This window comes from Podarcis pityusensis (assembly GCF_964106645.2).
Source record: "Podarcis pityusensis genome assembly, chromosome: 7".
Classification (NCBI taxonomy): Eukaryota; Metazoa; Chordata; class Lepidosauria; order Squamata; family Lacertidae; genus Podarcis; species Podarcis pityusensis.
This window is the reverse complement of record NC_138031.1, coordinates 14,756,270-14,780,851: the sequence shown is the minus strand read 5'-3', so window position 1 is coordinate 14,780,851 and position 24,582 is coordinate 14,756,270. Positions and strand designations below refer to the sequence as shown.

General features: G+C 47.7%; 1 protein-coding gene across 3 annotated transcripts in view; it reads left to right on the top strand.

The window, feature by feature from the left end:
• ZHX2 (zinc fingers and homeoboxes 2) overlaps positions 1 to 22,453 on the top strand; it is a 54,755-nt gene extending 32,302 nt beyond the window's left edge. For all 3 annotated transcript variants that reach the window (XM_081012613.1, XM_081012611.1, XM_081012612.1), the window contains 2 exons: positions 16,562 to 19,119; positions 21,299 to 22,453. In XM_081012613.1, coding sequence (XP_080868739.1) covers positions 16,721 to 19,114 — 2,394 coding nt within the window. In that variant the 5' untranslated portion in view covers positions 16,562 to 16,720 and the 3' untranslated portion in view covers positions 19,115 to 19,119; positions 21,299 to 22,453. The remainder of the gene's footprint in view (positions 1 to 16,561; positions 19,120 to 21,298) is intronic.
• Positions 22,454 to 24,582: the final 2,129 nt, after the last annotated feature.

Here is a 24,582-nt window from a genome sequence, read left to right as displayed (position 1 = left end):
TGCCCCCAAATGGCAACTATATATTTTGTTTTTGCGACTGCAACCTTGGTTTAAGGAGCCATTTGGCACCTAGCTTATATACCTGAGATTCTAACATTGTAGTCAGGCCTTCAGAATTTCAGTTGAATTTGCCTGTTCATTCAGGCCCCTTTTCATTCATGTCTTGCTGAGTCTTACTTTTGCCACGGCCCCAGCCACCACTGGTATATGGCCCTCAAGACGTGGCCCAGAAGCGAATGTGGCCCTTACTGCTGAAAAACATTCCCTACCTCTGAGATTAGGGTCTGAGATTAGGCCCCTTTGTCTAAGGACTGAAGCTGTTCCAACGGGTATGATTTAAGCAAGTGTTCTGAAATCTAACACTTGCTTTTTCATTCTGCTGGATGCCAGGGAGAAAAATGTGCTTTCATGAAAGCTTTCTGCCAATTCAGACATATACTGGGACATACAACAAGGAACAAAGATGTTCAGATGTACATCTGAAATATATGTGGGTGTAGCACAGGGAGAAGTGAGATTCTTACTGCTTTGTAAACAGCTGACAAATGTTGAAGTGTTATTACAGACTCTTAAAGATGATACATTAAGTGAATGAAATTTTTAGATTTTTTTTTTTAATGCTCTTAGTCTTACAGTTATTTTGTCTCTTTCCATTAAGTGCTCTAAACGACATTAGATCTGAATACAAAGGTTCAGGGAGTTGGGCACCAAAATAATTTATTGCTCTTTAATGACAAGAGCTTTAAAAAAAGGCAAGTAGAATCAATGAACTCTCTTCTTTCTTCATGAGTGTCAGGGAACTGACATCGGAGCTAGAGGCGGAGGGAAGGCTCTCAAATGATGCTGGAGAAGGGCCCAGCAGGGAGAGAGGCAGCTCAGCAGATGGGGAAGCAAATCAGCGCAACACCAGGAATAAAGGGGGGCAGATGGGGGAATCGGCGAGAGGGCTCCCAGACTCTTCACCGGACACCAGCAGGGAGAGCACGGGTCCTCCGCTACCCACGCCCTCCCTGCGCAGAAGACTTCCGCGCAGAGAGAGTAGGAGGAGACTGGGTGTCAAACAACTTTTATGTTGGAAAAGGTTTAAGAAACGCCCACTGACGGATGCTGCTAGCGACTGAGGCAGTCACGAAGTGAAGGGCTGTCCAGACTGAGAGGTTTAACAAGTTGCCAGGAGAGGCGGCAACTTACGCACGAGCAACCCATACTCATTACAATGAGCTTAGCGTACAAGTTTAATGTTTTTGTGTGTGTTTGTAATGTATTGTACAACTGTGTCACTAAGTTTGTAGTGAACTCAGGAAATTGTGTACCAGTTTTTCTTACGACTAATCTACAGTGACAAGGAGCTGGAAACTTGATAATCAACTTCTGGTTAGAATTTCTGTCATATTTCATTACAAAAATGCGGGTGGTATATCTGCCCCTCTCTGTTTGTGCCACAACCCAAAGTATGTGCAGCTTTAAGGCATGGGTAGGCAAACTAAAGGACTAAAGGGACTAAACTAAAGGGACGCGGGTGGCGCTGTGGGTTAAACCACAGAGCCTGGGACTTGCCGATCAGAAGTTCAGCGGTTCGAATCCCCGCGACGGGGTGAGCTCCCGCTGCTCAGTCCCTGCTCCTGCCAACCTAGCAGTTCGAAAGCATGTCAGAGTGCAAGTAGATAAATAGGTACCGCTCTGGCGGGAAGGTAAACGGCGTTTCCGTGAGCTGCTCTGGTTCGCCAGAAGTGGCTTAGTCATGCTGGCCACATGACCCGGAAGCTGTACGCCGGCTCCCTCAGCCAATAAAGCGAGATGAGCACCGCAACCCCAGAGTCAGCCACGACTGGACCTAATGGTCAGGGGTCCCTTTACCTTTACCTAGGCAAAGTAAGGCCCGGGGGCCGGATCCGACCCAACCGCCTTCTAAATCCGGCCCACAGACGGTCCGGGAATCAGCGTGTTTTTACATGTGTAGAATGTGTGCTTTTATTTAAAAATGCATCTTTGGGTTATTTGTGGGGAATAGGAATTTGTTCATTATTATTTTTCAAAATATAGTCCAGCCCCCCTCAAGGTCTGAGGGACAGTGGACCGGCCCCCTGCTGAAAAAGTTTGCTGACCCCTGCTTTAAGGAGTCAACATCGGCTGCATACACACCATATATTTCAAGCACGTTTCCCCTCCTCCCCAAAAATAATATTCCTGGGAACTGTAGTTTGTTAAGGGTGCTGGGAAATGGAGCTTTGTGAAGGGTAAACTACGGTTCCCGTGATTATTTGGAGGGGAGAATGCTTTAGATGCATAGTGTGCACATGGCCATTGCCTTACATAGGGGTTGGATTTGAATGGGGCAGTCACTCTTGAGTAGCTGAAGAGCTGTGAGCAACAACCTGAGGACTGGCTCATCCTAAAGCAGGGGTGATCCTCTAAATTTTGTTGGACGCCAGGTTCCATCAGCCCCAGCCAGCATGGCCAGTGGTCAGGAATGATGGGAGCTGTAGTCCAGCAATGTCTACAGAGCCTCAAGGTCCCTACCCCTTGCTGTGTAACGCTGTAGAGGAAGTTAAGTGGTGAAATAGTGGGAGCAGAGTGGGAAATGGCAACGGAGGAAACCGAGAGTGCTGTGGCTTTCCTTGCCATTTCAAAAAGCCCAAGGATTCAGAGAGATTTCATTCTGTGAAATTTGAACATACATCAGAAAAGCCCTACTGGACCGGACCAAAGACCTATCTAATCCAATGTCCTGTTTCCCATAGTGGGTAACCAGATATCCAGCCCTCTCCCACTTGTCGTCTCCTGCCAAGTGGAATTCAGATACGGCAGGTAATATAGGCATCGTGAGTCGTCGTGATCACTTGATGGCTCTTCACTTGGTGACTCACAAGCCACCTTGGATTCCTTTTTGAAGTACGGCTGGATATGATTTTCAAAGGTTGGTGACTCATCAGCTGATGACTCGGCACTGAATGTCTGAACCAGCTCCTTTGGGAAGCAGTCTTTGATGTGAGAGGTTGGGTGAGAGTTCTGTGGAACGTTTAATCCACGGGTGGGCAACCTAAGGCCCATCTTCTCAATCGGCCCACGGACGATCTGGGAATCAGCGTGTTTTTACATGAGTAGAATGTGTGCTTTTATTTAAAAATGCATCTCTGGGTTATTTGTGGGGCATAGGAATTCAGTCATATATTTTTTTCAAAATATAGTCCAGCCCAGCCCACGGCTGAAAAAGGTTGCTGACCCCTGGTTTAATCTGTAACGGCTCACTTCAGGCATACAGGTCACGCAGCTGTCAAGTGACGCATGTCCATCTATGCTAGCAGGTGGGGCACCTGTGGCCCTACAGACTTTACTGGACTGCTGTTCCCACTATCCCTGACCTTTGGCCAATGCCATCTAAAAGGCCACAGATTCCCCGCTCCTGAGTTCACCTTTTCCGCTGTTATTGGCATTCATCTGTCTCAGGAGACAATGGGGGTCTGGCTCTGAGGTGAAGTCCAGTTGCTGCAATAGCAGCACCAATGTGACCTCCCCAGGGCATAAGCCTGGGCAGTGTAACAGTATGGGGGTCCTGGGCTGCCCAGATGACAACAAAATCCATTTCAGCCTCACTGATGTGGTCCAAAGGAAAGCAGAACAAGATGGCGGGCACCAGCTTGGCTGCAGGAGTTGCTGGAAGGAGGTGTACAAGGTGCTATCCAATCACTTTAGGGTTTACTCCTTAGCCTTTTCTTCTCCTGAAGATATCCCACAAGGCAGCAGAGGTTTAGAGTCAAGAGTTCTCCTTCTCTAGATGGGCTGCCTTCCCAGGTGGATGAGCCCCATCTGCCCCTCACTTCCCTCCATAGCAGAAACCACCTTCTTGACTGTTGGACCCACTGTTGGTCTCATCTGTTCAATCCATCAGAGCCTGTCTATTCAGTACCCCACGGAAATACAAAAACTGACAATCTGGGGACATGGTGTATGTAACAGTTTGCTCATTGTTTTCCGGATGCTGTTGACACTGTATGCTTAGGCTGGTGTTTATTGATATATCCCATATTTATTGATATATCTTATTTGTATCCCCTTTTCCTCTCGCCCCAAAAACCCCACCTCAAGGTGCCCTGACTGTTATTGTATTCCACTCCATTTAATAATAATAATAATAATCAATAATTTCCTTAAGATGCACGTCAGTGGCAGTCCCCATGCATCTTTAGGAAGATAGGAAGCTGTGTTATACTGAGTCATAATACCATTGGCCTCTGACCCCATTGTTTCTTGAGATGGACAGATGCCAATGACCATTGGCCCGCCTGACAGGCAGCAGCTTTCCCATGTTTCGGGCATCATTTCTCTTCCAGCTCTCATCTGGAGGTGCCCAGGACTGCACCTGGGACTTCCTGAGTGCACAGCAAATGCTGCCGTGCCACTGAGCTGCAGCCGTTCCCCAATAAAGGAAGCTTTATTTGGGAAAGCCAGGCCTCAATTTAATTAATTATAAAGAAATATATCATTGGTACTTCTCCAAGTACCTTCTGGGTCATAATTAACTAGTGTGGCTTGCGTAAAAGCCACAGTTCAATATTATTATTATTATTATTATTATTATTATTATTATTATTATATAAATTTTTATACCACCTTTCATCTGAAGATCACTGGGTAGTTTACAATATAATACTTCTTGCACTACTGCAGGCAGCAGTTTTAACCAGCCCTCGGGGGTTTGTTTGGTTTTTTTAATGTACATCATTTTATTACAAAATTGTTTAAAAAGTAATACAATGCAATAGCATGCAAGACAAGGTTGACTACCAATTTTACTACCGTTTTTTTAAACTCTGCTCAAAATCAGGCTGTCACTAAATCCAAAGAACCATTAAATATGCCTGAACATTTTACAATATCAGCTTTTAAAAATCTAACAGTAGTGGCATTCAGGTGCTACTTACATTAGAATACAGGTCTCCCTACAATCACATTACCTATACACAATTCTGTACAGTTTTTATACTGAAGCTAACAATGAGCTGCACTCGACTTCACATTCTTAGCTAAATCATTGACTTTTGGGTACAAAATCTTTACAGCAGCTTTATAACTTCACTCTTCATCTTCATCTTCCTCCTCTTCTTAGTCTTCTTCCTCTTCATCATCACCTTCAGGTTCTACTTATTTCAAATGGGGTGGCTTCACCTCCAGGCTCTTGTTAATGCCCTCCAAAAACAAAAGCCCTGCTTCTCAAAGTCAGGTGGAGCTCAGATCCTCCATTTGTCTTTTTTTCACAAATCGTTAAGCCAAGCAGCAGGCGGTGTGTGGTGCCTCATGCTAATAAGCTGGCATCCTTCTTGCGGGCCCCATTTTGCGGGTGACTTTGAAACCTGGGAAGTGCAGCCCTCTCCTGTGGCAAAGGCTCTTTTTCTCCTGATGAAGCTGCCCTTCTCAGGCTTTGATGCCTTGAGAGGATGCTTCCATTCTAAGAGAGAGAGAGAGAGAATGCTGATACAGTGGTGCCTCTCAAGACGAAATTAATTCGTTCCGCGAGTTTTGTCGTCTTGCGATTTTTTTCGTCTTGCGAAGCACGGTGTCGGAAAAGTTTTGGAAAAGCTTCAAAAATCACCAAAGTCTTCAAGAACCTCAAAAAAGGCTACCACACCGCGTGCTATGAGTTGCTCCTCGAAGTCAAGTCGCAACTGTATTAACGGTGTTAAGAAAAAGGAAACAAACTTGCAAGACGTTTCCGTCTTGCAAAGCAAGCCCATAGGGAAAATCGTCTTGCGAAGCAGCTCAAAAAACAAAAAACCCTTTCGTTTTGCGAGTTTTCCGTCTTGCGAGGTACCACTGTATTCTGATATTCACTGGCACCCCCTGCAGAGAGCTCTGGGATTAAATGTGGCATCCACTCCCTAGCCATAAGGTGATTTTCTGGAGATTTGTCATACGGCCCCTTTATCCTTGCTGCCAGCACTGACTGGCACCTTCAGGGCAGCTTGCAAGAGCCACTTTTTTACCATCTTGATATACATTTGCCCTGATAAGATGTGAACTGCAGTATCCCAAAGCTTGACACCTTGACGATCTGGGCATTGGGACTTCTGTAGGCCTTGCAGGGATATGTTTGTGGTGAGGAGGTCAGAAGCACTAGTTTGGTTGTACATCCTGTCAGGGAACTGCCATCGGAAGGAAGGGAAGTGAAAGGGCTCACACAGGTTGGGAGAGACTCAGCAGCTGAAGAGGGAACCAGTAGGGGGAGAGGAGCTGAGCTGAGGGAAAGGGAGCTGGAGGGATGGCTCAGAGACACTTCCAGCGAAAACAGTGGGGAGGTTTCAGGACCTCCTGTAGGGACACCCACTCCTCGCCGGAAACTGTCACGCAGAGAGTCCAGAAGACGTGTTTCCGTTAAGGAGCTTTTATGTTGGAAGCGATTCCGAAAGCAACCACTGTCGGAATCTGCCAGCGACTGACGGAGCCATGTTTAAGGGGCTCCGTTACAGACAGAGGTTTGCAAACTTGACCAAACTCTGAGGGACTAGGATTTTACACACAAGCAGCTCATCGTCCCATCACAGCATTCCGACAGTCTTCGTGAGCAGCTTGTGCAGGAGAAGGCATCATGAGCAACCCAGCCGGAACCGGAGAAGCAGGAGCTGGAGCGGGTCCAAGCCTGGAAGAAAGGTACCGGGTGTTGGAGGTCCAGCTAGCGCTGCAGACGGCGAGGCTTGAGGAGAGGAGGGCTCAGGATGCAGACAAAAAGGGGAAAGACACCCAGCTCGTCAGAAAGGTACCAGGATTGGTGCAGAAGTTTGGGGGGGAGCCCAAAGACTATCATGGCTTTCGGACAGAGATGCAATATGCCCTCAATCTGCAGTTTGATGAATTCCCTGACGAGGAATCACGAGTGGCTTTCGTGATTGGGCATCTTGAAAAGGGGGCGAGAGACTGGGTTAGACCCCTGATGGCAGCGAATAGTGACGTCCTAAAGGACACGATGAAGTTCTTTCGCGCCATGGATCTGATGTTTTCCAGCGATATTGAACAGGGAGTGGTCCGCAGACAGTTAATGGCTTGCAAACAGGGGAGCCGATCTGTCCGTGAGTACTGGACTGAGTTCACCATGTTGATCCATAAATTGGGGTGGGATCTATCGGCGGAACCCATTCAAATGCTCTTTGAAGAAGGGCTTTCTTCGGCTGTGAAAGACGAACTTTCCCGGGCGCCCAGGGCGGAGTCTATGGACCAGCTGACCAAATCAGCGCTGACCATAGGAGCGCGCCAGGAGGCGAGAGCATTGGAGAGGCGGGAAGGGAAGGGGGAACGTTGGAAGGAGTTCCGCATTCCAGACATTCCAGAGCCAACTTTCCCGCCGGCAGAGCCGATGGAAATCGGAACAGCGCGCGCGCGCGCAGTTTCAAAGCCCAGTGAGGGGGGAAAGAAGGAGGGAAAAGGCGCCCGGAAATGCTATCTCTGCCAACAGCCAGGTCACTTTGCCAGAGTCTGCCCCCAGAGGAAGGAATGGCAAGGGATGGTAGGAGCTGTGGAGGGAAGAGAGGAAGAAATACCGAAGCAAGTAAAAGCCAACGCCTGGCTGCCACCGTCGGGGCACAGCAGCCAGGCCAAAGAGCAGTGAAAGTGCCCACGCCAGAACCTCCTAAACCCGCCCTAGTGATAGAAGTGGCGCTAGAGCTGCCAAACGGACACCCTCTAAAGATAAAGGCGCTGTTGGACTCAGGCAGCTCCTGCAATTTCATGAGCAAAGAGTTTGCAGCTGAACACCAGATACAGACGATCCCTTTAAGCAACCCCCTGCAGGTGACCACGATCGATGGCAGGGAGCTGTTGGGAGGAGAAGTCAGCTTGCAGACCGTCCCAATGATAATGAAGGTGGCAAGGCACACCGAACTGATAGCGTTTAATGTGGCCACCTTGGGAGGAGCTCCCATTATATTGGGGATGAGCTGGCTAGCGTTACATGATCCGCTGGTGGGCTGGCATCAGAGAGTGGTTTCTTTTGGTTCAGCACATTGCTTAGAACACTGCAAAGAGGGAAAGGGTTTGGCAGGGGCCCAAGCCACCCTAGCAGGGACTGAAGTAACGGAGAACGTGAAGGTACCACGACAATACGCAGATCTCCGCGACGTCTTCAGCGAAAGGGAAGCTGACCAACTACCCCCGCATAGACCCTTTGACTGTCAAATCAATTTACTCCCTGGGGCACAGCTCCCTGTAGGCAAGCTGTACGCCATGTCAGACAGAGAGATGCAGGAGCTAAGAGAGTTCATTGACAAGAACCTGAAGAGAGGGTTCATCAGAGAGTCCAGGGCGGTGGGGGGCAGCCCAGTGTTTTTTGTGGATAAAAAAAACACGAACAAGCCGAGGCTTGTGTGTGACTTCAGGGCCTTAAATGCAGTGTCAGAACCAGTGGCTTTCCCTATGCCCAGGATTGACGACATTTTGACAAGGGTCAGGAAGGGAAAGATTTTTACTAAACTGGACCTAAGGGGGGCGTACAACCTGATACGAATAAGGAAGGGGGATGAATGGAAAACCACCATGTTCACCCCTTTGGGGGCATTTGAATATTTAGTTATGCCCTTCGGCCTACAAGGAGGCTCCGCGTGCTTTCAATCGTTTATGAACCATGTCCTGGGGCCTTTGCTTTACAAGAATTGTGTGGCCTTCTTAGACGACGTGTTGGTGTATTCTGAGAATGAGGAGCAGCATGTGAGAGACGTCAGAGAAGTGTTGAGCAGGCTGCAAGCCAACCAGCTGTGGGTGAAACTGGAGAAGTGTCAGTTTCATACCAAGGAGGTGGAATTCCTGGGGTATCGCCTGTCAGACAAGGGATTGGCCATGGATCCCGGCAAGGTCCAGGCGGTGCTGGAATGGAAAACACCCAAAACAAGGAAGGATGTGCAGAGGTTCCTAGGATTTGGGAACTTCTATCGTAAGTTCATCCGAAGCTTTGCCCACCTGACGGCGCCCATTACGGACTGTCTCAGCAGTAAGAAGAAGTTCGTTTGGACTGAGGAGGCGGAGCGAGCATTTGAGGAACTAAAAAGGGCCTTCGCCTCGGAACAACAACTCCTGCATGTGGATTTACAAAAACCGATGAGAGTGGAAACTGACGCATCAGACAGAGCTATTGGGGCGGTGCTTCTGCAGCCAGGGAAGGAGGAGTCAGAGTGGAGACCGTGTGCCTTTTTTTCGCGAAAGCTGAACAAATCCGAGAGGAACTACACGGTGTATGACCGAGAACTACTAGCCATTCATGAGGCGTTCCGGAGATGGAGGCACCTGCTAATTGGCGCACAACATAAGGTGCAAGTGTGCACTGACCACAAGAACCTAGAGTATTGGAGGACGGCACGAGTGCTCAACCAACGGCAAGTGAGATGGGCCCAGGAGTTCTCCAAATTTAACTTTGAGATTTGTTACGTGCCAGGCCCAGAGAACATTAGGGCGGACGCTCTCTCACGCAAACCTGAATATTTGGAGGGGGAGGGAGCACCCGAAGAGAGACATGTCATTCCAGAGGACCGCTGGGTGTGTGGGGCGGCATTGGTGGGACAAAGAGAACTGGTAGAGGAAACAGAGAATGATGAATACGCCCAGAATAAGCTCAGAGGTCTTAGGGGTGAGGGAGAGGAACCAGGGGGTTTCGAGGAAAGAAATGGAGCTTTGTATTACAAGGGGGCACTGTATATCCCTGAAGGAGACTTAAGGGGGAGGGTACTCAAGCAGTTGCACGACAGCCCCACGGCGGGGCATTTTGGACAACACAAAACCATGTGGTTGGTCACCAGGGAATTTTGGTGGCCTAAGGTGAGGGAAGATGTACGGGAGTATGTAAGAGGGTGTGAGCAATGCCAGCGAGCCAAAGGGGAGAGGCGGGCACCGGCGGGGCTATTAGAACCCTTACCAACCCCAGAACGACCTTGGGAGGCAGTGTCGATAGATTTTATGACTGATCTGCCGAAGTCCAAGGGGAAAACAGCCATCATGGTGGTGGTAGACCTACTAACAAAGATGTGCCACTTTGTAGCCTGCTCGCATGCAGTCACGGCGGAAGAGACAGCGAAGTTATTTGTAGAACACATTTTTAGGTTGCACGGGGTGCCATTGAGGGTGGTCTCAGACCGAGGAAAACAATTTACTTCCAGGTTCTGGAGGAAGCTCATGAGCTTACTGCAGGTGGAGGTCAACTTTTCGACTGCCCGGCACCCTGAAACCAACGGGCAGGCGGAAAGAGCAAACGGGGTCCTCCAGCAATACCTGAGGTGTTATGTCAATGACAGAGAGAATGACTGGGTAGAAAAGTTGGCGCTGGCGGAATTTGCCTACAACAATGCCGAGAATGTGTCCACAGGGATGAGCCCCTTCTTGGCTAATTATGGGTGTCATCCCAGGGCTTTCCCAGGGGGAGAAGGGGAGAGATGGGGTGTCCCGGCAGCCGAGCATTTTGTAGAAGAAATGGAAGCAATCCATCGCCAGCTCCAACTCAACTTAGAAAGGGCGAAGGAAGAATACAAGAGGCAGGCAGACAAGAACCGAAGGGAAGGTGAAACCATAAGGGTGGGAGATAGGGTGTGGCTGTCAACCCAAGGGTTGCCGTTCAAAGGAGGTTGTAAGAAATTAAGACCCAGGAGATTGGGTCCCTTTGAGGTCATTCAACAGGTCAACCCAGTGGCTTTCAGGCTCCGGTTACCCAACCACATGAAACTGCACCCAGTATTTCACAGGTCGTTACTGTCACCGTATGAGGGGGGACGAGAAGGGATGGCCACTCGGGGACCGGTCATAGAAGAAAGGGAATGCAGCAGCCATGTGGCAGAAATCCTCGACGCCAGATGGAAGGGGGATCAGGTGGAGTATTTGGTAGCGTGGGAAGGAGAACCGGAGTCAGAAAACACTTGGGTAATGGCAGAAGATATCAATGACGAGGTATTGATAGAAACGTTCCATCAAAGGTTCCCAAGGAAACCTCAGCCTGTGGAGAGGTTCCGGAGGGAATACTTTGGGACCACCGATGAGGAGGAGGAGTTGGAAGGATTCTCGGAATCGGAAGGGGAAGGGGAGATGGACTCTGAGGAGGAGGAGTACTTCGAGACCAGGAACCGCAACAGGTGGAGAGAAGTGTTCGGGACATCGGAAGATGAAGGAAGTTCATTCCGGGGTTTTGCCTCCTCACCGCCCGTAGAGGAGGGGGCGAGAGGGGATGAAGGGGGCCCTGGAGGGGAGGTGGATGTCAGGGAACTGCCATCGGAAGGAAGGGAAGTGAAAGGGCTCACACAGGTTGGGAGAGACTCAGCAGCTGAAGAGGGAACCAGTAGGGGGAGAGGAGCTGAGCTGAGGGAAAGGGAGCTGGAGGGATGGCTCAGAGACACTTCCAGCGAAAACAGTGGGGAGGTTTCAGGACCTCCTGTAGGGACACCCACTCCTCGCCGGAAACTGTCACGCAGAGAGTCCAGAAGACGTGTTTCCGTTAAGGAGCTTTTATGTTGGAAGCGATTCCGAAAGCAACCACTGTCGGAATCTGCCAGCGACTGACGGAGCCATGTTTAAGGGGCTCCGTTACAGACAGAGGTTTGCAAACTTGACCAAACTCTGAGGGACTAGGATTTTACACACAAGCAGCTCATCGTCCCATCACACATCCACTGACAGATTAGTGATGCTTTGAAATGCACATCTCCGGAGGCCATAAAGACCTTGTGCGCTATTTATCCCTTCCTCTTGCCAGCAGGAGTCCAGCCAGGCCTGAAAGGATGCAGAGAGGGAAATCCCTTTGTTTTGCAGCGCTACTAAGGCAAGTTCCTTGGCAGCTGTAGAGAAACGTATTTGTGTCTCAATGTATGAAGAGGCAGCCTCCAAGATGTTGCTGGGCTCTGCTCCCATCAGCTGTAGGTGGCATGGCCAGTGGTCAGGGTTCTCCATCACGAATGTCTGTTTCCAGGCACTGTGATCATCTGCAAGGGATTCCCACACAGCAGGGCTGAGGTTGCCAGGCTTCATGTGACGTTTGCAGACATCTTTGTAGCGCAGAGTTGGCCTGCCAACGGGTTCCTGAAGCCAGCTCCCTTGGGGATTCGGTCGTGGAAACGGATCCTGGGATATCTACAGCTTCATGCGTTTCCACAGTGGGAGGCGGGTGGAGCTGTGGGTTAAACCACAGAGCCTAGGACTTGCCGATCAGAAGGTCGGCGGTTCGAATCCCCGCGATGGGGTGAGCTCCCATTGCTGGGTCCCTGCTCCTGCCAACCTAGCAGTTCAAAAACACGTCAAAGTGCAAGTAGATAAATAGGTACCGCTCTAGCAGGAAGGTAAACAGTGTTTCTGTGCACTGCTCTGGTTCGCCAGAAGTGGCTTAGTCATGCTGGCCACATGACGTAGAAGCTGTACACAGGCTCCCTTGGCCAGTAAAGCGAGATGAGCGCAGCAACCCCATAATCAGTCACAACTGGACCTAATAGTCAGGGGTCCCTTTACTTTTTTATGCATTTCCACATGAGTCTGACGAACGCAGTTCCAGCGAATTGCTTCGCTCATCAGCAGAAAGCCTTTTGGGATTTCCTCAGGAGCCCTCAGCACAAGAGAGAACTCCGTAGGTGGCCCAATTATTTTGAGCTCTCTGGGCTCCTCCAGGGAAGTAGCAAACATCTTGTTTCTTTAATATGCAAAGTTAATTAATCCAAAACTGCTACTGTGCAGAACTTTTTGACCAATTACAGTTCTCAATACGTTTCCACAAAGCTGAAAAAAGCAAGTAAAGAAATCACTGGACCGTCCTTAAAGAATTCTTTCTAGGAGTTGGGGAGTTTTCCTTGAGGACTTGTTCTCTCTTAAGCAGCAGTTTCTATCTCACTGATTAGTACGTTGAGGAAAACTACTTAAAACATCATCTGATCATCATCTTTGCTGAATTGGTTTTTGGCAGCTAACTTCAAAGTAGTAGCCGACCGTGCTGTGTTGTTAAAACCCTTAACCACCTTGCACAATTGAAATACTGTAAATAAAACCACCTTTCAGCTGTGCTAAACTCCAGTGGACTGTCCTTGGAGACAGCTCACTATAAAAGTGAAGCTCAGCCAGGCAGATACCGTTTGATATGTTTTGGTGGCCTCCTAAGAAAAAAAAATTTTTTTTAGATTCCTGTGATAAATGAAACTAAAGAATACCACAAGAAGCAAATCACCTTTTAGATCCAACGCATTAAGCTAAGAATATGGTTTTATCAGAAAGTGTCAAAATGGTGGTACATTGATTGACTGCTGCTTGACCATCCCTCAGTTACAAATTGGGAGGAGGGTGGGTGTCCAGAGTATGGGAAATGTTGGTTTTACTCATTTATATTTATTTAAAAGGGACGTGGGTGGCACTGTGGGTTAAACCACAGAGCCTAAGACTTGCTGATCAGAAGGTCGGCGGTTCAAATCCCTGCGACGAGGTGAGCTCCTGTTGCTCAGTCCTTGCTCCTGCCAACCTAGCAGTTCGAAAGCACGTCAAAGTGCAAGTAGATAAATAAGTACTGCTCCAGCGGGAAGGTAAACAGCATTTCTGTGCGCTGCTCTGGTTCTCCAGAAGCGGCTTAGTCATGCTGGCCACGTGACCCAGAAGCTGTATGCCAGCTCCCTCAGCCAATAAAGCGAGATGAGTGCCGCAACCCGAGAGTCGGCCACGACTGGACCTAATGATCAGGGGTCCCTTTACCTTTACCTTTAACAGGCTTTGTATACCAGTTAAGCATCAAAACATCTTAGTCAGGGGAGCTTTAAATCAGAAAACTTATGGAGAATGGAAAATGTTTAAGGAATATATAAGATTATATTGTAAAAATAATACCATCTTAGCAGAACTTGAATGATACTTGTGAACAAAAAGGAATGAAACAAATACTTTAGTGGAATGAATGAAAAAGGATATAGAGTAAAGCTGTGCGACAAAACCATGACAATAGAAACAGTATAATGAGAACAATTGGAAGTTTTATGCAGAAATTTTATTTGATGGATATGATTTTGTATAAATCTTTGATTTTTTTTCCTTTTCTTCCTTTTCTTCATTTTTTTTTAATTTTTATGTCTTGATGGTTTCTTTTTCAGTATTTAACTTTTCTATACTTACCTTCGTTGTACATTTGTATTTTAAAACTAATAAAGATTTACCATGAAAAAACAAAACAACAAAACAAAACATCTTAGTGTTTGATATAAAATATACATTAAAAGTACCAACAAAACCAGATGTTTAAAACAACTTAGCCTACTAACAGAAAGAATTGAAACCCAAACAAGTCACCCTGTTTCATTTTGGAAATAAAATCAGCAGATTTAAAAATACGTACTATAATATGACATATTTAAAATACCTGTCTGGGTAATAATAATAATAATAGTTGTTTATTCAGTATACTCCACACATTCAACTGGGTTGACCCAGTCACTCTGTGCAGCTTCCAACATAATATAAAAACACAAAATGGTTTTATTGTGCAGCAAAAACAGGCAGTTTAGTTGCTGCCACATGGAAGGGTCAATGATTACTTGAAGGTACAGAACAAACACGATGTGGCACTTGTGAAAGTTTGTCAGATTGATGATTATAATATGAGATAACCATGTGTCCAGGCAGACATTTTCAGTAAGGGGCAAAGAGTAGAATTCCTTTCCCCCAAAGCTGTGTTTGACTCCTTGCTTCCTTTAAGACAAGCCTGAAATAATTTTCCTTTCCAATTGTGCTTGGCTGAGATAAGCTGGAGTGGCTGGTATTCTGTGCCAGAAATGAGGGTGATGGCTCCGTTGGTGCTTTTATATGGTTTTCTTATCTGCTTGACTTGTCTAGTTAATCGGCTAAATTATGTATAGAGTTTTAACTCTTGCTTTTGTTGTTCTATTGCAGTCCTTTTACTGTAAGCCAGTTTGGCAGGATCTATGATCCAGAAGAGCAGCATTAAAAACCACTTTAAGTCTATTTACTTAACTAGCATAAAATACATTTAACTAAATAAGCTTATTTAACACAGTCTGAGCCAAGAGAAGGGAAATACCCCCTTTTTCATTAATTTGATTTGAATATGCTAGCAACCTGTTACGTACTGAAGTTCTCACCCTGGGCCAGCAGGGGGATACTGTAGATAGTTTTCACTCAGGTCCACATATGCAGATAAGGAATTGAAAGTGACGTTCAGTGATTGGATAGTTACAGAAAGTTGTTACTGTTGCCTTGTAGTTGAGCTCTGTATAAGCAGGCTGGCTGAACCCTTCAGCTCCGTTCTGTTCTGGCCTGTGAATAAACAAGAGCTGTTTGAAGAATCGCTGTGTCGTCTGATATGTTCACCCACAACTTAACACAACCGTACATAATGGTAGGAATTTTGTAAGAAAGATAATTTAAAGAATGGTGACAGGTGCAAAGCAGGTTTGCTTAACTTGATTTTAACACGCAAAGAGGCAATTTATTCCTTTCTTATTATGCTTGGGATTGAAGATTGGAGAAGATTTGGGCAGGACCCGGGGCATGCATGGGAAGAGGGGAGAGCAAAAATTCTCATGTGCAAGTTGAAATACTTGTGCTTACATAATGTTCAGAGGGCACTTCACTTGCATTTTTGTGTCCTAAAATGAGAAACGTTTCCAATAAATAGCCAGTGTTTAAGCAATGAATGGTTGATCCTCTGTAATAAAAGTTTTTAATGACACAGGGTTCGGGGCCGGCTTTCCTTGGGGAAGAGTTTTGAACAAATCACCGTTTCTAGATTGTATCCAAACTAGAGTATATTTCTTTAGGTTACTGACATCCATTCCAACAAAATTTTAGCTGGCAAATAATCGAGTTAATCCAGTTTATTAGATTTGTATGCACTTGCATAGGAACTAAATGTCAGTTTGCATTTATTGGTGCAGAAAGTATTGATCTGATGTGTAGAGATCTTTCCTATTCTAATTAATTCAAGAGGGTTCTGGAAGCTTCGCTGTGTGAAAGAAACAAGCAGAAGGTTCATGATGTTTGGGTTATTCCTTCAGAGAAGCTGAGTACAACTGGTTTAAACTGGTTCTCTTTCTGTCAAGGTCATGCTGCCTATAAAAGAAGGCCTAGAAGCCTGGGATTCACTTTCTCTATCTCTGTGGTGTTCTGTACATAGTATGCTTAGTGTTAAGGTTTAGACTTACTATAAGTTATGTTAAGTTTAAGTTAAGTCTGCTGCAACTGCATTATGGACCGTGCCAATCCTGAATGTATTGGATTTGTGACCATTAGGCTCATTTGCCTTCAAGTAGCAGTAAAGCTCTGCTGGGTGAAATATTATTTGCCTCTGGTCTATTTTTTGGGAATCCTGCAACATGGTTCAAGTTTTTACTCTGCTAACTATACGTTGGAATCTACTCTGGATCAATATTGAGTAGAATTCCACGACACTAAAAGCATGTATTTAAGATGATGTGTTTTATACTGTATTTTATGCTGTTTTTTGTTGCATCAATTGTTTTAAATTTGTTGTTAGCTGCCCTGAGCCCGATTTTCTGAACTGGGAAGGGCGGGGTATAAATAAAATTTATTATTTTTTATTATTAACAGCGCATGTCTTGTCTTGCAGGTGCCATGCAGCCCGATTGCTGTGGTGGCCAGAGCTGAAGGCCATGGCTAGAATTCTTTAGGACACACATCCTGGACAACATCACACAATAAGCCATCTCGGAGAGCACCTTGCCTGGGAGAAGAAGCTGCTCTTGCCGAGGACAGTTGCCCAGCTGCCATGGCTAGCAAAAGGAAATCGACCACTCCATGTATGGTTCGAGCACCTGAGGCTGAGGAAGCTCTCAAGGACTGTAGTGTGGGAAGGGAAGCAACCGGCACTCCAGAGCAGGATGCAAGCAATGGTTTGGTGGCCGGTAAGGAGAGCTGCGAAAACGACTGTGAGGTGATCGAAGGGAAATCCTCCCCGGCCAACCCGGCCAGGAAACCCCTCGGAGGCTACGAATGTAAGTACTGCCCCTATTCCACGCAGAATCTCAACGAGTTCACGGAGCACATAGACACCCAGCATCCTAACGTCATCCTCAACCCCCTGTACGTGTGCGCCGAGTGCAACTTCACAACCAAAAAGTACGATTCCTTATCCGAACACAACGCCAAACTCCACCCGGGAGAGAACAACTTCAAGCTCAAGTTGATCAAGCTCAACAACCAGACCGTCCTAGAGCAATCCATTGAGGCGGCGAGCAGCTCAGTTGCCGTGGAAACCCCTGAAATCGAGGTGGTTCCTGTCGGGCCTAGTGGTACAAGCAAGACCACCCCAGCGATTAACGTTGGGAAGCCTAAAGTCGAAGCCAGGAAAGTTTCTTTAGAGAACCACCTGGATGGGATCCCTCACCTGATTACGGAGGCCACAGAGCCTATCACATGCATTAACGGAGCAGAGCTCCTCCACGATATCCTGGCCCATGTGATGCCCTCTGTGCAGCTCCCGCCGAACATCAGCCTGGTTCCCAAGGTCCCCGTGCCGCTGAACAGTACCAAATACAATTCCGCGCTGGACACCAACACAACCATGATCAGCTCCTTCAACAAGTTTCCTTACCCGACGCAGGCGGAGTTGTCGTGGTTGACGGCCGCATCCAAGCACCCTGAGGAGCAGATCCGGATTTGGTTTGCCACCCAGCGTCTGAAGCATGGCATCAGCTGGTCTCCGGAAGAGGTGGAGGAGGCAAGGAAGAAGATGTTCAACGGCACTATCCAACCAGCGGCCCAGACCATTGCCGTTCTGCCCGCTCACGTCGCCGCTGCAAAAATGCCACAGCCGATGATCCAGACGGCTGTGCCTTGCCAGATACTTAGCCAGACCGGCCTGGTTTTGACGCAAGTCTCAAACGGGTCCAATGTTTCCCCCATTGCCCTTGCCGTGGCGGCCAACCAAGGGCAGAAACGGAGCATGCAGGCCCAGAAGGCGGTCCCGGAAGTCAAGCGCCCGCACGTCGTCGCCGCGGAGGTCTTGTCCAAACAGATCGCCCCTGCTGCTCCGACGAGCACGACCGCAGTGCCCTTGTCTCCTGCGCTGCTGGCGAATGATCGCAAGAAGACTAAGGAGCAAATAGCAGCCCTGAAGGCGAGTTTTATTGTCAGCCAGTTCCCCGATAACGCGGAAGTGTACAGGCTGATAGAAGTCACGGGCCTCTCGCGAAGCGAGATCAAGAAATGGTTCAGCGACCACCGATACCGGAGCCAGCGAGGGATTGTCCACATCACGAGCGAGTCGCTAGCCAAGGACCAGGTGGCTCTTGTGGCTGCAAGGCAGGCGCGGAACTATAATCCATACCCGGACTTTGCTTTCCAGAAGTTCAAAGGAAAATCCAGAGAACAGCTGGCGGTCCTGGAAGAAAGCTTTATCAAGAGTTCTTTTCCAACCCAAAGCGAGTTGGAAAGGCTCCGGAACGAAGCCTGCATGACTAGTCGAGAGGTTGAGGCCTGGTTCTCCGAGCGCAGAAAGCTCAGGGATAATATGGAACAAGCCGTCTTGGACTCGATGGGGCCGAGCGTAAAGAATAAGGAGGAAGGGGCTTCCAACGGTGCCATCGGTCCAACAGAGCAGTTTGACGTCTCCCAGGCACAGACCTCTTTGTCCAGGTGCTCGACTGCATTTGCCTCAAGTAGCCAAGAGCAGGCGCACTTGTTGAAGAGCACATTTGCAAGGACGCAGTGGCCAACTCCACAGGAGTATGACGAGTTGGCGGCTCAGACGGGGCTCACGAGGACTGAAATAGTGCGTTGGTTCAAAGAGAACAGGAGCTGCCTACGAACCGGGACGCTAAAATGGCTGGACCAATACCAGCAGCAGTATGCAGTCGATGGATATGACGAGGCAAAAGGACCAGCAGCCACCGAGACGGCGGGTAGCAGTAGCGAGGGTGTTCAGCAACCCAGTAAAGAGCATCTGAAGCCAGAGAAGCAGGACATAGAGGGCATGGAGAAGTCTGAATGCAGTGATCGAGGTAGTCAAGGCGAGAACAAGGGAAATGTAAGTTGGGTGGAAGTCACCATCGACGATGACGATGACGCTTCGGACTGTATGGACAGCTGGGGTCAAGCAGCGCCGGGAAGCAAAGCAGGTTTTGATTCTGAAAGTATACCTGGCGATACCTCTCACACCTAAGACAGGTAATGATGGGGATTGTTTGTTGACCTAACACTGGCCATGGTCCTCCTTGGCTCAGCGTTCTAATTCAAGGGTTGCATCCAGCTATAGCAGCTTCCACTTGTGCAGTGGGACTTCCTCCTCCTTACCCCGCACAGTTCCCAAATCTGCTCTGAAGTGTTAGAGGAACATCAACACACTTGCAGACAGTGGTGTGCAGTCAGTGGACATGGGGAACTAGGCTTGCCCCCCAAATGTTCCTGGTAAATTAGAGTACAGTCATATCCCTTGTTACGTTTGCTTCATGTTATGTTTTTTCAGGTTGTGTTCCGCGGCGACCCGGAAGTACTGGAAAGGGTTACTTCCGGGTCATGCGCAGACGCGGCAGATTGTAATCCGTGCGTGCGCAGATGCACCGCTGTGGATTGCGTTCCTTTCATGTTGCGAACGGGCCTCCGGAATGGATCCTGTTCACAACCAGGGGTACCACTGTATTAAAGTGTTAAAGCCTGGCACCTCCTTCCCAAAGCCTGGGAAGCTTCTGTGTGATGGTTCGACGGGGTCGAAGAGCCCTTCCGCCACCTCCCCAAAGCCTGTCCTGCTTTGGGAAGGAGGCAGCCGGGTTGCAGCATCTTGTCAGAGGCCTGGCACCTCTTTCCCAAAGCCCAGGAAGCTCCTGCCCAACTTAGGGAGGGAGCAATGATGCTCACACATGCGATGTCAACACGCCTGGCAACTTTCGAACACCGCATGTATTTGGCTCTAGATTGGAATCGAGAAAAATATTGATCTGTTTTATATGCTTAGGAGACAGCAGCCTCTGCTTTTCAGATCCACCTTAACTGATTAATCATAATCCAAGGAGTCTCCCAATTCTCTGTGTGTATTTTGATTTCATTTATCTGCCCCTGGCTTAGTGTCTTTTTAAACACTCCTCATTGCTGAAAACGCAAGCTTAGGCCCTCTAGTGGGAAAAACATACAAACTCTGACATGCTTATTAACATGGTCTCATCATGCTTTCGGGACACCATCCAGCAAAGAATTGGTAACACTTAAAAGTTAGCAGGTTTGCTATTGAAAATATTGTATTGTATTGTTTGTAAGCTGGGGTCAGGTACTAAAGATTTCTTTTTGATTGTAGGGTATCTTAACGCAGTTGCCACAGGAACTGCACACAGTGGAGCCCTGTAAAGGGCTGCTTAGTACCAGACAGAAATCTGAAAAATTAATTTGGTTAGCTTCAGCATTCTCCTTACTATTTCTGTTAGTAAAATTGGGAGTTTTCTATTCCCAGGTGGGCACAGTATGGCTTAATAAGGCAAGCACAGAATGCAGGGAATGAGAGGTGACGGGTGCGGATCACATGCAATATGCCAGGTGTGTTGCGCAGGTCTATCCTTTGGCAAGCATTTGGCATCCAGGTAACTTACTGGGGGCGAGAAGAGATGTTGTCTCTTACAAATACAGTCATACCTCGGGTTACAGACGCTTCAGGTTATGCTTTTTCAAGTTACGGACGCGCCGAAACCCGCAAGTACCGGAACGGGTTACTTCTGGGTTTCGGCAGTCGCGTATGTGCAGAAGCACTAAATTGTGCTTTGCAGATGCGCCAAATTGCAACCCGCGCATGCACAGACGTGATGCTGCGGGTTGCGAACGTGCCTCCCGCACGGATCACGTTCGCAACCCGAGCGTCCACTGTACGCTCCTCTGCAAGCTTGCTCAGAAATAAGCCTTGCTGAGTCCAACAGGGATTTAATTCCCAGGTAAGTGTGTGTAGGTTTGCAGCCAGGCAGAGCGACCCAGTAAGGGAGAATGAAGATGAGCTGGGGCGACTTCTTTTTACAGTAGCTTTTTATGGGCTCCAGCCCTTGTTTGTTTGTTTTTAAATCCTTACCACTGGTCTTGGTGCAAGGGGAAATTAAGTATGTCACTTCCAGGGCTGGCATACACCCTCCCCTGCAAAAATAAATAAATTTATGGGCATGTCTAAATGAATCCAGCCACTCCAAAGCCTTCCCCTACACACACAGCTATATTTGTTTCAAACCAGGTAAGAAGACCCATTGAATTTCATGCACCAGAATTAGTGCCCCACAGCCAAAAAGCACAAAGGAGGGTTGTTGCTGGTGTGCAAACTATGTTCCGTTTTGCAAAATAATAACCGTATTCCATGCACTCATTTGTTTATCTGTCTTAGGCATATCATTCAGCTTTCTAGACCTATCTTTCCACTCTTTGGGAGTACGCCGTCACTGACCCTGGGAGCAAGCAGGATCTTCGGAAGTAGGGAAATCCGACGGGTTTTGCCTCCCGGTTCAAGGCACGTGGGTACAGTTGCGGTGGAGAAAGGACAGTCCTGTGGAGCATCGCTACAGATCTCACGGTGCCAGATTTCCACCAGGGGGCTTTTCCAACAAGGGTCCTTGTACATAGGTTTTTCCCCGCAGCGTCCAACTTGCTTGCCTCCCATTGTAACTTCCCATTTACAACGTGGAGACGTCTCGCTGCCTTTCCTGGCTGGTGCGTACGCTGTGGATTCTCGTTGCCATCTCTCGGTTTTCTTGAAAATTAGTTACCGCTGCGTCTACATCCATGACGACTTGGAAACCTTTTTGGCCTCCTGCACATGTTTCTAAAGATGTGTTTCTATTTTCGCAGAGAGAGTTTACCCACCTCAACACATTTTTACCTGTTCAGTCTAGGGCTAGCTGCTCGTTGTGACTTTCTCAAGAGCCTTTTATTTGCAATTGGCTCCCTCTTGTTCCTCTGCATGCAGGAAAAGCAGCAAAAACATTTGTCTGGGAGAGACAGCCGATCTCTTTAACACATCCTGCATTTCACCGTTTGCCAAAACATCTGGATTATGGAGCTCCAGAGTTGTTGACAGTACGCCTTTGCTTGTTGCAAGCACCTTTTTCTACTACATGTAGTACAATCCTTTTTTTAAAAAAAAAAGACTTTACAATGGAGGGCTTAAGCTTCTTAATAACTGAACTTGCTCACAATTCTTTGTTTGGTGCAAATACAGAGACTTATTTTTGTCAGCCTTAGGTGCTCTAGTGCACAACGTGGTTTCTTGAACCCTCAGCCACTACATCTTTCATTTGTTTCTAGGTCCTCAGAATGCACTTTTCTTCTCCAAATAACTGCTGAGAGAGGGGACGAACTGTCACATTGGGTACAGGTCAAATGGTGAAGTTGCTTTGGTTTGGAGAGACGGATCCATTTCCTATCCCAACATACACTGCACAAATCTAATTGCTAGGGAGTTTGAATTAAAACAAAACACTTTTCTAACTTTTTGCTTGTTTGTTGTAACTCAGTAAAACAAAGGCTTTAATGTTTTTGGTAAGCTTTTCCTCTTGTCTCTCTTTCTTTCTTTTAAATGCAACATCTTCCTCACGCTGCTAAGTAGCTTTAAATACAGCATAGCATGCCTGCTCTTGAATGCTGAGTGGTAGCTTAAAGGAAGTTATCTGGGAAGAAGCAAGGCCTACTGTCATTCACAGCCATTATTTTGCCAGCTGGATTCAGAGACACTGAAATCCCACTGCTATCATTCTCTATAGTCAGAGGGAAGAACCTTTTTTCCCTCTCTCGGGCTTCCATTGCCTTGGGAGAAAATGGGCAGGGATGGAAAATGGATGTGCCCACACCCTTAAAATAGACACACACACACACTTAAGTGCACAAACACCAAGTTTCCAGTCGGATGATGAATGAGGAAGGACCAATTTTCACCCTCAGTCTAGCATGCAGGGAGGTCTCAACTTCGTCACCCAGCATGCAGCAAGCAGGGTGAAATTTAGGGTGCGGACTGGCGCTTGGACAGGTGATGAGGTCTGGCAAGGCCAGAAGTTTCCCAGGCATGTTTTGCATCGTGGATGGGGAACCTCAGGCAAAAGGGCCAAATGGAGCCTTCCACTCCTGTCTGGCCCTATCTCTGGGCTCTCCCCTTGCCCTGCTTTGCACCCTCTTGAGAGTCTCTGCCTGGTTAGAGTATTTCCTTAAACACTGGTGCTTCTTGCTTGCCTGAATGGAAGGTAGAGGAGCATGTGAAGAAACTAGCCTACTATATGAAGGTACATCCTTCTTTTGCTCCCACCCAGGATTGGGAGCGGGCACAGAAAAGGATCCTGCATTGCACCTGTGGAAGGAATTCTATGGATACTGCCACATGCCCTCTCATCCATAGGCTTGGCACGAGGAAGGGTTTTTCTCACAGCCTACAGATGGAATACAGATGGGACACGGGTGGCGCTGTGGGTTAAACCACAGAGCCTAGGACTTGCCGATCAGAAGGTCAGCGGTTCGAATCCCCGTGACGGGGTGAGCTCTCGTTGTTCAGTCCCTGCTCCTGCCAACCTAGCAGTTCAAAAGCACATCAAAGTGCAAGTAGATAAATAAGTACCGTTCCGGTGGGAAGGTAAACGGCGTTTCCGTGCGCTGCTCTGGTTCACCAGAAGCGGCTTAGTCATGCTGGCCACATGACCCGGAAGCTGTACGCTGGCTCCCTCGGCCAGTAAAGCGAGATGAGCGCCGCAACCCCTGAGTCGGGCACGACTGGACCTAATGGTCAGGGGTCCCTTTATCTTTACAGATGGAGCAATGCCGGAATTGCTCATAGATGGCCTTAGACAATGCATCTTTTAATGACCCGATATTACTACTCTGCTACATAGGACGTTTTGCAAGGTTGACAAAGACACAATGTAGGAAGAGCTCCCTGAGAAGTCGGCAATAATAATCTACTGCCCTGTGGGGAATTTTTACCGCTTTGTGAGAACAGCAGTATTCAATTTACGTCTGGGGGAGCACCTACAAAGCTCTCTTGAGGTTGCACAGTGAAGTCAAAGGCATGCAAAGCAGAAACAAATTCAGTGTCAGACAGGTTTCTAGAGTTTTACATCTTTAATTTAAAACTTTGCCAAGAACCAAAAAAAAAAAAATGGTTACAAAAAGAGAAATTATCTACAAAAAGAAGTACTCATTTCATAACAGAAGCTGCCAGTGGCAGTTTGAGAGGGGGAAGGGGAAAGTGCTTCGGGTGAACAAAAACCAAAGTAGTGCGAAGTGCCCAAAAGTGAGCTTTTAACATCCAGGAAAGGCACATGGTATAGATCTAGGATGGACACCAGGCTTGGATATGCACCAGTTGCATGTGGACGGCTAACATGCTAGTGAGAAGGCAGGCTAGAAGTCTTCCTGCTGTGTTCCCCATGTGCAGAGATGCAGGGACGCATTCTGATAGCCAAATCCAGCTTTGAGAAGAACTGGTCTTCCACGAGACTAGACCACTGCAAAAATCAACATGGGGTCGGGGGGAGGGGGAGGAGAATGTCACTGGCTTAGGTGTTCACTAACCAAGCCACCTCTCACATGCACTGCAACATGGTACAATTGCTGTACCATATGCCCTTCCTGAATATTTGACTTTTGCTTTAAGATTATGGTGCAGACATAAATTTCAGACACCGAATC